At 36.0% G+C, this 14,727-nt stretch overlaps 1 protein-coding gene across 2 annotated transcripts in view; it reads left to right on the top strand.

Moving 5' to 3' along the window:
• TRPC6 (transient receptor potential cation channel subfamily C member 6) overlaps nt 1-14,727 on the top strand; it is a 118,504-nt gene that overhangs the window by 68,444 nt on the left and 35,333 nt on the right. The window contains exons 1-2 of one of the 2 annotated variants that reach the window (XM_036028665.1): nt 2,029-2,224; nt 7,671-8,445. In XM_036028665.1, coding sequence (XP_035884558.1) covers nt 2,220-2,224; nt 7,671-8,445 — 780 coding nt within the window. In that variant the 5' untranslated portion in view covers nt 2,029-2,219. Of the gene's footprint in view, nt 1-2,028; nt 2,225-7,670; nt 8,446-14,727 lie in introns of those variants that run through there. The other variant, XM_028517535.2, reaches the window with a different exon arrangement.

Below are 14,727 nucleotides of genomic sequence, written 5' to 3'. Positions count from 1 at the left end.
TTAGTTCTGCCTTTAAGGACAAGAAAATCTTCATTTTTGGATCAAAGACAAGTTGCAAAGAAGTTATTAAAAATATACCTTTTAGACCTTTGTGGACTAGGTGAATATGCTCCTCTGTCCCCAGCTTTTGGTTAGGTGCACGCAGTTCACGGGAGCCACTGTGGGATAGCAGAGGACAGGAGAATGAGGTCAGGGTGCCGGTTCCCCTGGTTCTCTCCTTGAGCGTTGGCTGTTTCCCTCTATTAAATGCCAGACACTCTGTCAAGTGGCCCTCGCCTTACAGTTACCCTGTTTAACTTCTGGTAACTGCTACCTCCATATGCCTCTTTAGGTCTAAGCTCATACTGGCCTAGACCTGGGTCTTGCAGGCTACCATGTTGAATTTCCCTAACTCCTGCCCACATTTCCTAGAACCTCGTCATTAAACTTCTTAGATTACCTAATTTAAGTATGCTATCTTTTTCTTGCCTGGAATCTGTCTTACACATAAATTATTTGTGGAGTAGGAAAATATGCTTTATGATGGCTGTTGACAATAGAAGCAAAGGGTTTAAACTTCTTTCTCTGATGACATAATTGGGATACATTTTCCTTGTATTACACACAAACTTTTTAATATTCCTGAGTACTCAATTAAAGTAGATTAAAATAAATGCATGCACCTGGAGATCTACTCAAGGGCATCTCAAAGAAGTAAGGTGCAACTTGTGAAATTAAACCACAAACAGCAGCCTGAAAAGAAAAAATGATATCTCAGACTTAGTTGCTTTATAAAAAGTCACGTTTCTATAACCATTCCATTACTTACTCATGTTTTTATTCTTCCACATAGTTAGGTTTCTAGTTTATGCACAAACTGGAGATAAAAATAAACAAGGAAAAAACATGTAACATACATAAGACATTTTCCAGTTACACTTCTGCTGGTTTCCAGCTAAAGGTGACAAACAGTTCAGGCTACTTCTCTTGTGAAGTAAAGAGGCAGCGGTGTGATGTGCAATGGATCAAATGGAATGATGGAATGAGAGGAGTCCATTGGGCAAAATCAGAGCTGACTGAGTCAAAATAAATGATTGCTATCAAGAAAACTATCTGGAGTTAAAGGGGTTTAGTAATGCATTGTGAAGATGGGCGATAATGCTGTATATACAATGTCAAGGGAAGGCAGAGAGAGCAGGAGAGATGAGAAAATACTAGTTCTGCCTTTAAGGACAAGAAAATCTCCACTTCTGGATCAAAGACAACTCACAAGGATGTCGTTAAAAAATACACCTTTTAACTTTCTTCATGCCCTGTTGAGCTTGCTACTTAACTTGAAATGAATATAAAATACTATGTTTACTACAAGGAACACTATGGTTCAAATTTTATGTTTTGTTTCTTTTTGTTTGTATGGTTGTACATTGTAGTGATTTCCTGTTGGCTTACTAGTGAACTTTATTCCTTTGACAAGAGGTGTTCATGCATTTGACAGGTATGTTCAAAGTGCTTGCAATGTGCCTTTCTGCAGAGCCCTGAGGATCCAGTGGTGAATAAAGCAAAAACAGTCCTTGCTCTCATGAGGCGAATGAAAAACACTATATTGGTTAGTGCTTCCTCAGCTGTGGAGGAAGGGAGATGGGTATGTGATCAGAGATTAAGTAGACAGTAATAATGGTTTCATTTTTATGAAATCAGAGTAAAACTCCATTTATCATTCATCCCCCTAAAGTAGTCTACGTAATTGCTAGCCATTGTGATTGTTAATTTCTAAATACCCAAGTCCATTTTTCCCATGGATAATTGTGTATATAATAAAATACACATTCTGGGACTTCCTTTATATTTCACCTTCCTAGGATGAATTTAAAAGCCTACTCTTCTGGCTCTTCCATGCTGTCTAGAATAAGTATATGCCATATATCTAACACTCTGCTTTAGTAGAATTGTGGTTTGATTGAAATATTTTCAAGTATTCTTAAGGGAAAGAACAAAAATTAAACTGGATGGTTCATAAAGACTTTAGCTTGTATAGGAGCAGCTCCATTTGGTAAAGATGCCTCATATTTTGAACAGGAAGTACAGGAAATTACTGCACACATTCTGGACTCAAGCACACAGTCTATTCGACTCAAAAGCTAATTGGTGTTGCTGGCATTTTTAATAGAGATGGATTATTCCATCTCTCACTCTCTGGGACAGCAGGCACTACTATTTTGCTGGCAAAAAGATTCAGGAAAATGAGGTATGTAAAAACTGTTGATTTCATGACCTCATCAATATTTGAGTACCATGGGGGCAGTAGCTAGTTACTCTCTGTTCTAGAACTGGTATTGATATGTATTTTGTGTGTGATTAAACAAATTTTAAAAATACACACATCTAAATGTGAGTAACTAAACATTCAACCTTGCTGAATATGGCTAAATGGATGAGGAAACATGCTTAGTAAATATTTTTCTTAAATACAAGAGCTGACTTTGCGAAAATGTGCCTTGAGCTGGAATGGTACTAGCTCTTTTATTGACATAGTGCTTTGTGTATTCTTTCTAGTGCTCATCTAGAACAGATGATTTTTCTAGGTTACATAGGCAGTTAATGTAGAATGCTATAATACATAGACTTATGAAATCCATTCTCAGAGAGGTAATATAACCTAGCAACATCTAGTATTTTTCTTGAAAGTTTTCACGTATTTGTTACTTATGAAGTTGTTTTACATATTTTGCTTTTGCATCTGAAAGTTGGGGATTAAGTAATTAATGCCTAAAATTGTACAGATTATAGGGCTACAGTACTAGTCTAACAAATTCAGTAAGAAAATATTTTAGAACTATAGTTTGACTATTCTGAAACTCGATTATTTAAAACTTCATCATAGTATAAACACTCTAAACTTTAAAACAAATCTATAGATTTTATACTAAACTATTCTAAAGTACAAATATAAGTTAAAAACTGAATAAAACATTCACTGGGTCCTGTGAATACATGGAGCCTTTTGCTCTTCTAAGGGAAGACAAGGAGGCGGCCAAGCATGCATTTCATTCTGTCAACAGGCAAGCAGCCTTGCTGTTCTCTTGGTACCGCCGTCATTGTGCAAGCCTTAGTCGTCTTCCTAATGCAACTGTAACCACCTCCATGAACACTCTGCATCTTGCTTTACTGTTGACAGTGCTAAAGAGAGGATGATAATCTGGTCCTTTTGAAAAAAAATGCTGATGTCCCTGCATATGATAAATATTGTGGTCCCAATGAGAAAGGCAAGAGATGCTTTAAAACTGAGGATAACATTTTCTATGGAAATGTCTTTGTTGTTTCTTCAAAAGGATGGAAATTATTGATATGAAAGCCATGATAGTTTAAAAGGAAATAGGAAAGACCATTAAGATTAATGGCTTGCTAAAAGAGAACTTGCCATTATTCAAATAAATAGGCATTTAAATCATAAATTGTTACTTTAAGATTTTAGAATTAAAGATGTCACAATTCAGGCTTATTCTACCTCAGTATAAAATTTGAGGTGTTATATAAACAAATAAAACTTTGGAAACCAGATTAAAAATTGAGAAATGAGTAAAGCTACTGATTATATTTGTTCTCTCTATAAAAAGACAAAAATCATTTACACTAATTATGTTTACACATAATTGCAATTCTTGCCTTTTTATCCGGTTTCCAATTGAATAACAGCTAAAAATGATAAAGTCAGTGTCTTCTTGTTTATGTAAATGCACATTCTCTTAGCTATAAAAAAAACAATGAAACCTAAATTTAAGCACTTTCCATATTATAATTTCAGTTGACCCTGGAAATAATCCTGTGACATAGGCTGGAAAAATTATTCCTTCTATTTTTCAGGAAGAAAGAGAGCAAAAAAAAGGGTTGCTTCTTGGTCTTCTGGTACTTGGTACTACTTTGTGTCAATTTTATGTCTTTTTTTTTTAGTTACATGAGAACTTTTCTTGCAAGTTCTCATTCTTAGCACTTTCATCTCACTTTTATAAATCCCCTAATACTTGCTCTTTTCTCCCTTAATTTTTAATGTTTTTTTTCAAAGCCTTATCTATGTTCACCAGACACTTCCCCTCCCACTAATTATTGAACTTCCTCTTGTGTACAACTCAGACTATAGAATGTAATATGAAAGGAGACAAAAGGAAGTGAAAGGCTAAAGAGGTTATTAGAAAAGTGATTGACAGAGAAAAAGGAAGACAGCTCAGAATTCCTCAGGAGGAAGATGATGGATAGTTGCTTATATAACAAATATTGGGGGACCTCTCGTTTCTTCTACCCCATTCATCCAGCTAACTCAGAAATAATGCTGCTGTTCTGGAAAGTCAACTCTAATATCACCTGCTAAAGTCAACATTAGAGTCTGGCTAATTCTGAGGGAAAATTCCACTGTCTTTGAAAAATATTAGAATGAATAATTATTTTTTATAAATGGAAAGAATGATATACAGAACAAAGCAAGCAAACAGAAAAGCAACTTAGGAGTAAATTCTCTGAAGTGTTCTGATCTGTATAGTCTGTATCACAATATCTCCTGAATTAGATAAAACAAGATACTATGTTTTGAAGGCTTTTCTGCTTTTCTTCTGCTATATATTTTCTTTGTATAACACTTGTTTCTGGTGTTATATAAAGAAATATTTGAAGAACAAAAATATGTTCTTGAAAATTAAAATCATAATAGCAGAAAAAATTCAAAAGATATATTAGAGCATCAAATTAAAGCAATACCCCAGAATATAATGCAAAGCAATACATCATTAGAAAATAGGAAAAAAGATAAAAAATTAAAAAATAAATCCAGAATATCCAACATCCAAAAGAGAGTTCCAGAAACAACACTGAAAGCAGACACAAAATTATCAGAAAATAAGCAAATAATGTTTCACAGAAAAGAACACATTTTCCCAGACTAAAAGGTTTACTTTTAATGTGCAGAACTATGGAGGAAAAGAGATTCCCTCCGATAAAAAATCATGTAGTTTTAGATCAACACAAAGAAAATATCCAGTATCATACTTCTCAATAGCAACTACAAAAACTAGAATCCAGCAGAACAAGACTTTTGAAGTTATTGTCAACCTAGAATTCTCTACCCAGGCAAATTACTAATTAAGGTTGGCAATAGTACAAAGTCATTTTTGGACATGCAAAATCTCAAGAAATTTACCTCCCATGTATATTTCTCAGTCAGCTCCTGGAGGACATGCTATACTAGACACAAGAATAAACTAAGAAAAAAAGAGGATCTGGGATACAGAAAACAAGAAACCCAACATAAAAGCAAAACAAAGAGAATCCTTGGGATGAAGCTAAAAGGAAGATTCAAAGAGAACATACATTCCTCAAATGTAGATAGCAACTAGTCCAGATTGGCAGTGCATCAGAAGATTACAGAAGAGATTCTTCAAGAAGCTAAAACTGAAAAAACACATAGTATATTGAATGTATTAAGGGAAGATTTACATTGAAGGAGAGAATTTTGTTTAATTAGTTGTAAATATCTAGAACATTAAGTGTATGAATATAGAAAGAGAATTTTTAATTACTGGGTTTCAGGACATAGGGAAGCTATACCCGAAAAGACATAATGGTATACTACTTGCTATGATGAGCACTTGCATTGTCATAATGTAAATAGTTATCTAATAAAAGTTATAATGTAATTATACTGGAATGATAAGGGACCGTGCAGCTGATTTGTATGTGTCTCTGTGAGTGTGAAGGCATGGTGAAAGACTGGGAAAGCGAGCTGAATTCTGAACTCTTGTAGTAGGAAGTCCATATATAATGCCAAACCTGGAAAAATTAAGAAATAGCAATATTAGCAAGTCATATTGATATAAGGGTTTAAATGATCAAATAATCAGCTAAAGTAGTTCAAATGTATTGTCACCAGGCATCTGGAAATAGAGAAATGAAGAACAAAGTACTCTTGGATTTTGTAGCAAGCTTATAGAGTCCTTAAAATAAGGACATGCATAACTGATAAAATTAAAAATGGAATTGAAAAACAAAGAGTGGCTAGAGAAAAAATAGTTGTAGAAATGATTGCCTTTTTCCTTAGTAAAAGTTAAATATACATTATCTAAAGACTCACCTTAGAAATTATTGTCTGGCTGTTAGCTCTTCATGTCATTTATAAAGTTGTCTTTTTTAAAAGCCTGGTTGGTTTTGAAGAGACCTTGGATGGCTAAAGGATTCAATGTTGAATGAAAATCTACAGAAAACATTTGTGAATATGGCAGCACACTCTTCAAGCTCCTTGGTGTACCATAACCTACTTCTGAGTTGCTGAAATTTTGCTAATTTATTTGGGCATCACTGTACCATAGACAGCATTGCCTGGTGATTTGGTATCAGGATGGATCAGGGCTAGGAGAAAAAGAGAGTTAGGTTCTCCAGGCCTGGCCATATTGTAGGGGGTTCTGGTTTATGGAGTCTGTGGGTCAACTAAAGTCTTTTCATGCTGGGGAGCTTGTGATTATTGTTAAAGTGAGAGGGCTCTTGTAAAGAGAGGGTGCATCAATCACATCAATAATCAATCACAGTTGTTCCTTCTTTTAAAAAAGAAGGAAAACAGTCCTATAACTGGACTGTTTTCTATTCTATAGGAGCTTGTCCTCTTTGGGTTTCCAGTTAATGGTAATAATAAGCCTTGAGCCCTTCAAGCTCAAAAAGATGCTAAGACATAAAGTTATGACTCAATAAGGAAAAAAAAAACATTGTGGAATTTTGATCAGAGGAGGAATCACTTTCTTGTCATATCACAGACTAGAGGCCACACTGAAGGCTGGCCACACTTGGAAAACTGTCTCCATCACAGCAGAATCCCTTCCTACCTACAGTGCTGATCACAATTGTTTTAAATTTCCAATAATGTTTAGAACAATGCCTAGCAGAGTTGAAGCATTAACGTTTCCTGTTAATGAAATCTATGTCATAGCATATAGTTGATCCCTCTCCTGGAGAAAGCTCTCCACCTGCATCTGACCCCTGTTTCACCTTCCCACACACACTCTCACCTGACTCCTACTCATCCTTTTATTTTTGACAAGTCAGCTTCTCCTACAAGCTAAGCTAGCTGACCCTGCTATAGGTTTATCATGACAATTAAACAGCCGATAACAAGGTATTGTGGTAATTGTCCATTTTCCCTTTAGACTACAAGAGTTATAAAGGCAGAAAAGGTTTTTTGTGTGTTTTTTTTTTTAAACTAATGATATTGGTTATTCTGGGCCTTATATAATATCTGGCCCTGGACTCAATAAGTATGTGTTGATATGAATGGATTTGCTATTTTTCTACTATTTAAAAAGTATTTTCATACTCCATATCGTAATGGTGACTGATCCTGGGTCTTTCTTATGTCTTATACCATCTGTGATTGAGAAACACATATTAATCTCTATGTGAATGGCACAGAGAGATTAGGGGAATTGCCAGTCTTCCTCTTAAACTGGAATGTTAAAATATGCAAAGTACTTGGCTTTCTTAAAGGAAAAGTTCTAGGAATCCATTAACAAATAAATGCATCTTCATTTTATATTAGAGTTGGTCTAGAGACAATGAGACAACATCTAATATATTGGAAGATTGCAATTAGATGGTAAGTCATTTGGCACACTAAATTGCTCTTAATATGATTTGTTAACAATTTTTCTATTTTATTACAGCCGAGGCACCGACAACAGACTGGCCCACCGGCGGCAGACAATTCTCCGTGAGAAAGGGAGAAGGTTAGCTAACCGAGGACCAGCATACATGTTTAATGATCACTCAACAAGCCTATCTGCTGAAGAGGAGCGCTTTTTAGATGCAGCTGAATATGGCAACATCCCAGTGGTGAGAAAGATGTTGGAAGAATGCCTGTCACTCAATGTTAACTGTGTAGATTACATGGGCCAGAATGCCCTGCAGTTGGCAGTGGCCAATGAGCACCTGGAAATTACAGAACTTCTACTCAAGAAAGAAAATCTCTCTCGTGTTGGGGATGCATTACTTCTAGCTATTAGTAAAGGTTATGTTCGGATTGTGGAAGCCATTCTCAATCATCCAGCTTTTGCTGAAGGAAAGAGGTTAGCAACCAGCCCCAGCCAGTCTGAACTCCAGCAAGATGATTTTTATGCCTATGATGAGGATGGCACACGGTTCTCCCATGATGTGACTCCAATCATTCTGGCTGCCCACTGCCAGGAATATGAAATTGTGCACACCCTCTTGCGGAAGGGTGCTCGGATTGAACGGCCTCATGATTATTTCTGCAAATGCAATGAATGCAACCAGAAACAGAAACATGATTCCTTTAGCCACTCCAGATCTAGGATCAATGCCTATAAAGGTCTGGCAAGTCCAGCTTATCTGTCATTGTCTAGTGAAGATCCAGTCATGACAGCTTTAGAACTCAGTAATGAGCTAGCAGTGCTGGCCAACATTGAGAAAGAGTTCAAGGTAGGTCTTTAATATAAGGTCTTCATCCTTCATAAGTCAAAGTCAAGGTATATTCGCAAGCTTCCACTATGTGCTCAGCATTGTACTAGTTACTGTAGTCAGTAAGTAGTTTAATGTTTTTTCCCCAACAAGCTCTTTGTTCTAATTATATGTAGTAAGTTATGATTGCTACCACTTAGAGATATTCTGCTATGTACCAGATATTTTACAGTTATTATCACAAAAGGTTAGTCTAACCTTTATCACAACCTTGAGAAGATATTAGTTCCTTTTCAGGTGAAGAAATGGAGGTATAGAAAGGTTAAGTAAAATCTGAGATCAACAACTGGTAAATGACAGAGCTGGGATCAGAATCCAGGTATGCTGCACCCTCAGACCCAGGCTCTTTCTTCTATAAAGCATAGATTTTGTATTCAGAGCATGGTGACCCATGCTGTTGAGGTCAGAAAGGTGGACAAGCTGAGGGAAGTCATGGTTTGACTTGAGAGAGAGGTGTATGCATACTTTCTGCTTGGTGTAAATATTAACATTTAAAGATAGAATTCTTAAATTGCTTTGTCAGGTGTATCCAGGCCTCTAAATGCTATAATGATGTGATGCCCCTAATGCCTATTTTAAAAATAAGTGAACAATGCCATCTTTAACATTCAGAATAGCTATATCTTTCCTTTTTCAGTCCAATTTCCTCCAGAAATGTGATTCCTAATGTAATAGCTTTTATTGTAGTCTCTCTTAATCACTATGTATGCACAATTATATATATATATACCTATACATACATTTCATGTATGTTTATATATGAAAAATATATATGAAATTTTTGACTTTTTAATTACCTATGATCTTAAGACTCTAGGTATTAAAATATTCTGAAAAAGTTAACTTTACATCTATTATTTTTGCATTTGAACAAAGCAACATAAACACTATTGTTTAATATAACAAATATATACAAATTTTGAAAATAAATTTGACCATATGACATAATCCTTATTGGAAATAAGTTCTTAGTGGGATTAATCATGTCTACACCTTTGTTATACATTTAATGAAAGAAAAAGGTATGTCCTGCTAAAAATATCTTGGTAAGGAAGCCAGAATGATACTTTAGTTTTTGTTAATAAGCTGTATAAATCGTTAAAAATTTTATGGAATAAAATTAAGAGGGTTGACTATAGGTGGAATAAATATTTTTTTGATATGATTTGATAACTACCTTAGTAAATTACACATACTATATCTGAAAAAAATCACATAAAAGTTTTATGTATGTATGTCAGCCAATGTCCTATGAAAATTTTGAGTCCTACAAAACATCCCAAGCCACATAAAAAAGAATCATCCTCACTAGTTTTTTTGTACCTTGGTCATTTGAGATGCCTTTCATTTTAACTAATGATATATCCTAAAGAGGAGTATTCAGACTAGTTTAAAAGAATCACACATTGAAGTACATGAAAATTTTATTTTTGTATTTAGTATTCTCTACTGAAGCCTTCTTTTCCTTTTCTGTCACTCTCACTCAAGAAGGATGCATTTTTTGGCAATGACTGTTGGATAATGAAGAGGAGAGTATATTAAACAAAAGTTATCATGGTTCCTATCACCACACTGTACCATATTTCTAAATTCAGAACATCCTAACATGAACCAGCACATTGTATTTCTACCACTAAGCTTTATCTTCGCCAGAAACGTATATGAGAGAAGGGAAATTTAGGGACCCCTCAGAGTGTGTGGTACTGGGATTAATCATTAAAGGGAGATTCCTTATTGCTGGCTACATGGGTGAAGTGGGGAATTCTTTTATAAAAGGGCAAAAGATGTATTTTTAAGGAAATCAGTTTTAGGAAAGTTGAGGATCTGGAAATCGATTCCCTTAATGCTATCTATATTCTATGGTCCTTTGGAAAGTCTTTGCATATCTGAAGGCAACTAATCTATTTTGTGAGTCAGAGAATGTGACCCTTCATGAAGACTTCTGTAATATGTAACATATAGCTTCTCTAAGCTTCTCCCAGCTTCTCCCCTTCCATTAATAAGAAGCCAGATGAGTTGCTACTGAGTTCTATGGGCAATTTTAATTTTACTCCTCGAATCTCCTTGGCCAAACAAATTGCACTTATCAGGTCTGTAGCTGGTTCCATGTAGAGGTACAACCAGACCACGGCAGAAAAATCTAATAGCTAGATAAAGCCACAGGAATAAAAAGAAAACAAATAGGCCTGAGGAATTTCATGTCTTTAAAGAGAATGGGGAGAAACCAGATTCAAAAATTTTCACCCATTCAAGTCCAATTTTTGTACTGAACTTTTTCAGCCACCTTAAACTTTCACTAAGCCTAATTTTTGCAACATATACCAAGTCAGCAAAAAATATGGAACACCCAGAACTTATCTTTTCGATATCAAGAGAACAAGACTGCTGGCTCCTCTCCTTGACTGAAGATGAGGCTCAGATAAGGTAGAATAATCTTACAGACAAGGAGATCAATACCAGGGATGGTTTTGTCAGCAAATGTAGTCTCCCAAATTTCTAATTTCCTTCTAACATCTCATTATGTACTTAAACTTATGTCCCTAAGCCCTTTTTGAACTTTTAGGTTGCTTGTGGCAACAATGTTTTCTTTACCCTAAAGTCACCTCTTTTATACCTCAGGGACTGTCATCTTCCCTGTCACTCAGGAAAAGCAGCTTTTCTGGAGCTTTTGCAGGTCCTTCATGTCTTCCCAGGAACCTGTGCCCAAACATGCACAGGGCCCTCCGGATGCCTCTGCCGTTGACTTTGAGAAAGGGGAAGGTAGAGCAACTACTGCTTCATCTGTTTTTAAACTGTTGCTGTGCTCTGGTGTTGAGATGTTCAAAAATGTCTGGCTTTGTTTGAAAGAAATATCCTTTAAGAAACTGATTGAGCTGAAAAATCATTTTTGTTGCAGAAAGGCAGTGTGACTGTTGTTAGACCTAGGCAAAGTGACAAAGGGTGTCACCTTGTAGCGACAGTGCTAAGTAGCGACAAGGCAAATCACAGCATCAGAAGCACAGGGCTGGGAACCAGACCAAAGAAGAAGGAGGATATGTACCATTATTGAGCTTTATGGATTATTCTAAGTGATTTACACTCTAACTTTAAGATATAGCAACATTTAAGTTCTCCATAATTAGGAGAAATTAGCCGAAAGCTAGAAAATATAGTGACCTTTCTAAGATTATAGAAATACTAAATAGCGAAGCAAAAATTAAAATCCAGGTGTGTTTTGTTTCCAGCCATGTTCCTGTCTTTACTTCACTCAACACGTTTTTGATTGTCTACCATGTGCCACACCTGTGCTAGGCTGTAAGGACTCAGAGATGAGTAAGATCTGTAGTAGTCTTTGCTCTGAAGGATATTTGAATCTACTCAAGAGAGGCAGATACACAAACAAATAAATGGACTAAAATGTATGGGGGTGCATGTATGTCGTTACCATTGAATTTCCTATCCTAATTTGAAATAAATGGACAGAGAAAATCTCCTTCTGGCAGAATTTTAAATCTAAGGCAAGTCAGCACTTAGGGACGGAAGTTAAGTGCAGCAATTTACACTGTAAGTGGCCTCAGCCCCTGACATCCCTTGTTTACTTCATTGCTGCTCTGCCAGGTCAGTGGGACCTGAGGATTTCTACAGAAAGGGAACAATAAAAGCTGGTTGTCAAACACTGTGTTAAATTAAATATATAGCTACTGATGATGGCCAACAATCAACATGAAAGTCAGTAGCATCCACTGTATCTAAGAAAATATCTTTAGTTCACATTTGAAATTGCATCTCATCTCTTTACCTTTTCTGTAGCGTCATGTAACTTTTATACCCCTTACAACCCTACCTACTGGGTTCTGCATAAATACTTGCTAATCTTCACATCTGCTGTAACAGAGCTCAGTGATCAATATGACACTTAGTGACAATAATTCCAAGAACAGGAAAGACCCAGTGTTACATGTGGTCTTAAGAAGTGTGGCTGGCTAACAGGTAGTAATATTCAATATTTACCTTAATCTTCAAGCACATAATGTCTTAGTAACACCTGTCTTAGTAAGACTATGGTATCTGTCACACAGTTGGTGCATAGAATATTTGGTAAAGAACGCATGAAGATGCTGCCCAGGAATATATTTGTGAGCACGGCTTTGTGCTGAGGGAATGAGAGCACCTGAATATCGTTTATGAAAACAATAACCCTAATTATTACCAGGAAGTTGGCATTCATATATGGTATAATCTTCACAGCAACCCCAGAAATGGGTACTGGTATTATCCTCATTTTACACATAAGGATTTTGTGGCTTTTAAGGGGTTAAGTCATTTGCCCAAAGCCATGCAACTAGTTTCACAGTGGTTGCTCCTAATTTTGAATACAGGTCTGCCCTTCTCCAAAGCTCAGACTGTTGATTAGTGAAAGAAGTAAGGCATGCCTTTTTCCCTGGTAATTTCTATGAAGCAAATTTCATTCTTTGTACACAAAGAAGCCAGACATTACAGTCACAGATCTTAACATCTCTTCTACTGTGTAATGTGCAGCTAAGACAACTCTTTGAAAAGATAATTTTAACAAGGACATTTTTATGTCTTATAATTTCTAAACTCTGTCCTTTAAGCCCATTATCAGCCATATCTTTTCAACTCTAAGGTTAATAGGCAAGCACCCACTTCTGATTTTATAGAGTATAGTGTGGGTGTGTGACCAGAGACATGACCCAGAACTAAATCAAGACACCAGCTTCGCTTCTCTTTCCAAGGAACCAAAATCACTGCTGCATCTGGCTAATGAACCTCTGCCAACATTTCATTGTAAATGGGTTTCCATGTCCATTTGAGAGACCTTAAAATATGAAAACCTTTGTAAATGGATTCCAAATGTGCAAAAGGCATATATTTCTAAAAACAGAGTCTTACTCTTTCCTTTTTTTTATTAAAATGGGTTTCAGGTTTTTAATTTCCTTGAGAATTAGCAGTAAATTGGAAACATGGTATTAAACAGCACAAAACTCCTGTACTTAATGTTTCAGTCCATGTGGTTTCTCCTAAAAAGCATAACTCCACAGTTGATGGGTCATACTCTCTTTTTCAATGTCTAATTTCACCATGAGCCTTTCTACAATTTTAGAGAGTATTGATTTCAACTGTTACATCTTTTACTTCAAAATGATCCAGGATTGAGCACTACATGGAAGAGAGATTAGGTGCCTTAGATTTTGTCATAGCTCCATGGGTTCTTATGAATGTCAGGAAATGGCCTCCTTTCAGATCTTGCCTTTGGTGATATAAAATAAAATAAGTACCTTTTATTGAGTGCTCGCTAAATGCTCATCATCATGCTGTGGACTTTGCATGTGTCATTCATTACACTTATTTAATTTCACTAAGCTTCAGTTTTCTCATCTTAAAATGAGACCAATAATAGCTCCTGCCTCATAGAGTAGTTTTAACATATTGAAGATTGCATGGCTAAAAAATGGAATATCTGGGATATAATGAAAGGTATACTTAGCTCTAAACGTCCAAGTTTCTGACTGGAATACAATGGGTGCACAACATCCACTCCTCAATGTTGGTCCCCACGACCGTAACTGACTCTTTTATGGGAAAAGGGTGAAGCTGCTTCCTTGTAACTCTGCTTATACTATCTGACCAGATACCTTTTTAAAACTGGTTTGAGCCATTCTCAGCTAAGACATAATTTGTTTTATCAATTTGCTTTTATAGAAACTGTTTGGGCTTGCAGTTAGCAAAGTATAGCCTGTTTATAAGTTCCTAAACAGGTTGAAAGGTCACTTGTCATGATTTACAGAGAGGTGATGTACACATACCCAGTATATGGTTATGTTCTCACAGACTTCTCCAAAATATTACCCTATTGACTGACACCCAGAGCTTATCATATTTCTCCAACATATTTCTCTCTTGATCTCTCCAAGGGATTTTTTTCATTCCAAAATATATTGGTGGCTTTAGGATAGAAGAAACAGCTAACTGTGAATCTGCAAAGCTGGCCTTAAGAGAACACTCTGCCACTGAAACTGTAAAGCTCCGGGGGCCTTAGTTTTCTCATGTGCAAAATGGGAATATCATTTGCCCTGCTTGCCTCCCGGTTTTTCAAGATAAAAATAGAAAGTATTTTACAAAGCAGAGACAAAGTGGCATGATTCTTTAAGGCAAAGGGTTTGGGTCCAGAAAGAATTAGGGTTAAAGCCTGATTTTGATGCTTAGTGGCTGCAGGGTGTTGGGCAAATTATTTAACCCAAC

Source organism: Phyllostomus discolor, chromosome 6, assembly GCF_004126475.2.
Source record: "Phyllostomus discolor isolate MPI-MPIP mPhyDis1 chromosome 6, mPhyDis1.pri.v3, whole genome shotgun sequence".
Taxonomy (NCBI): domain Eukaryota; kingdom Metazoa; phylum Chordata; class Mammalia; order Chiroptera; family Phyllostomidae; genus Phyllostomus; species Phyllostomus discolor.
This window is presented reverse-complemented; position numbering and strand designations above follow the sequence as displayed.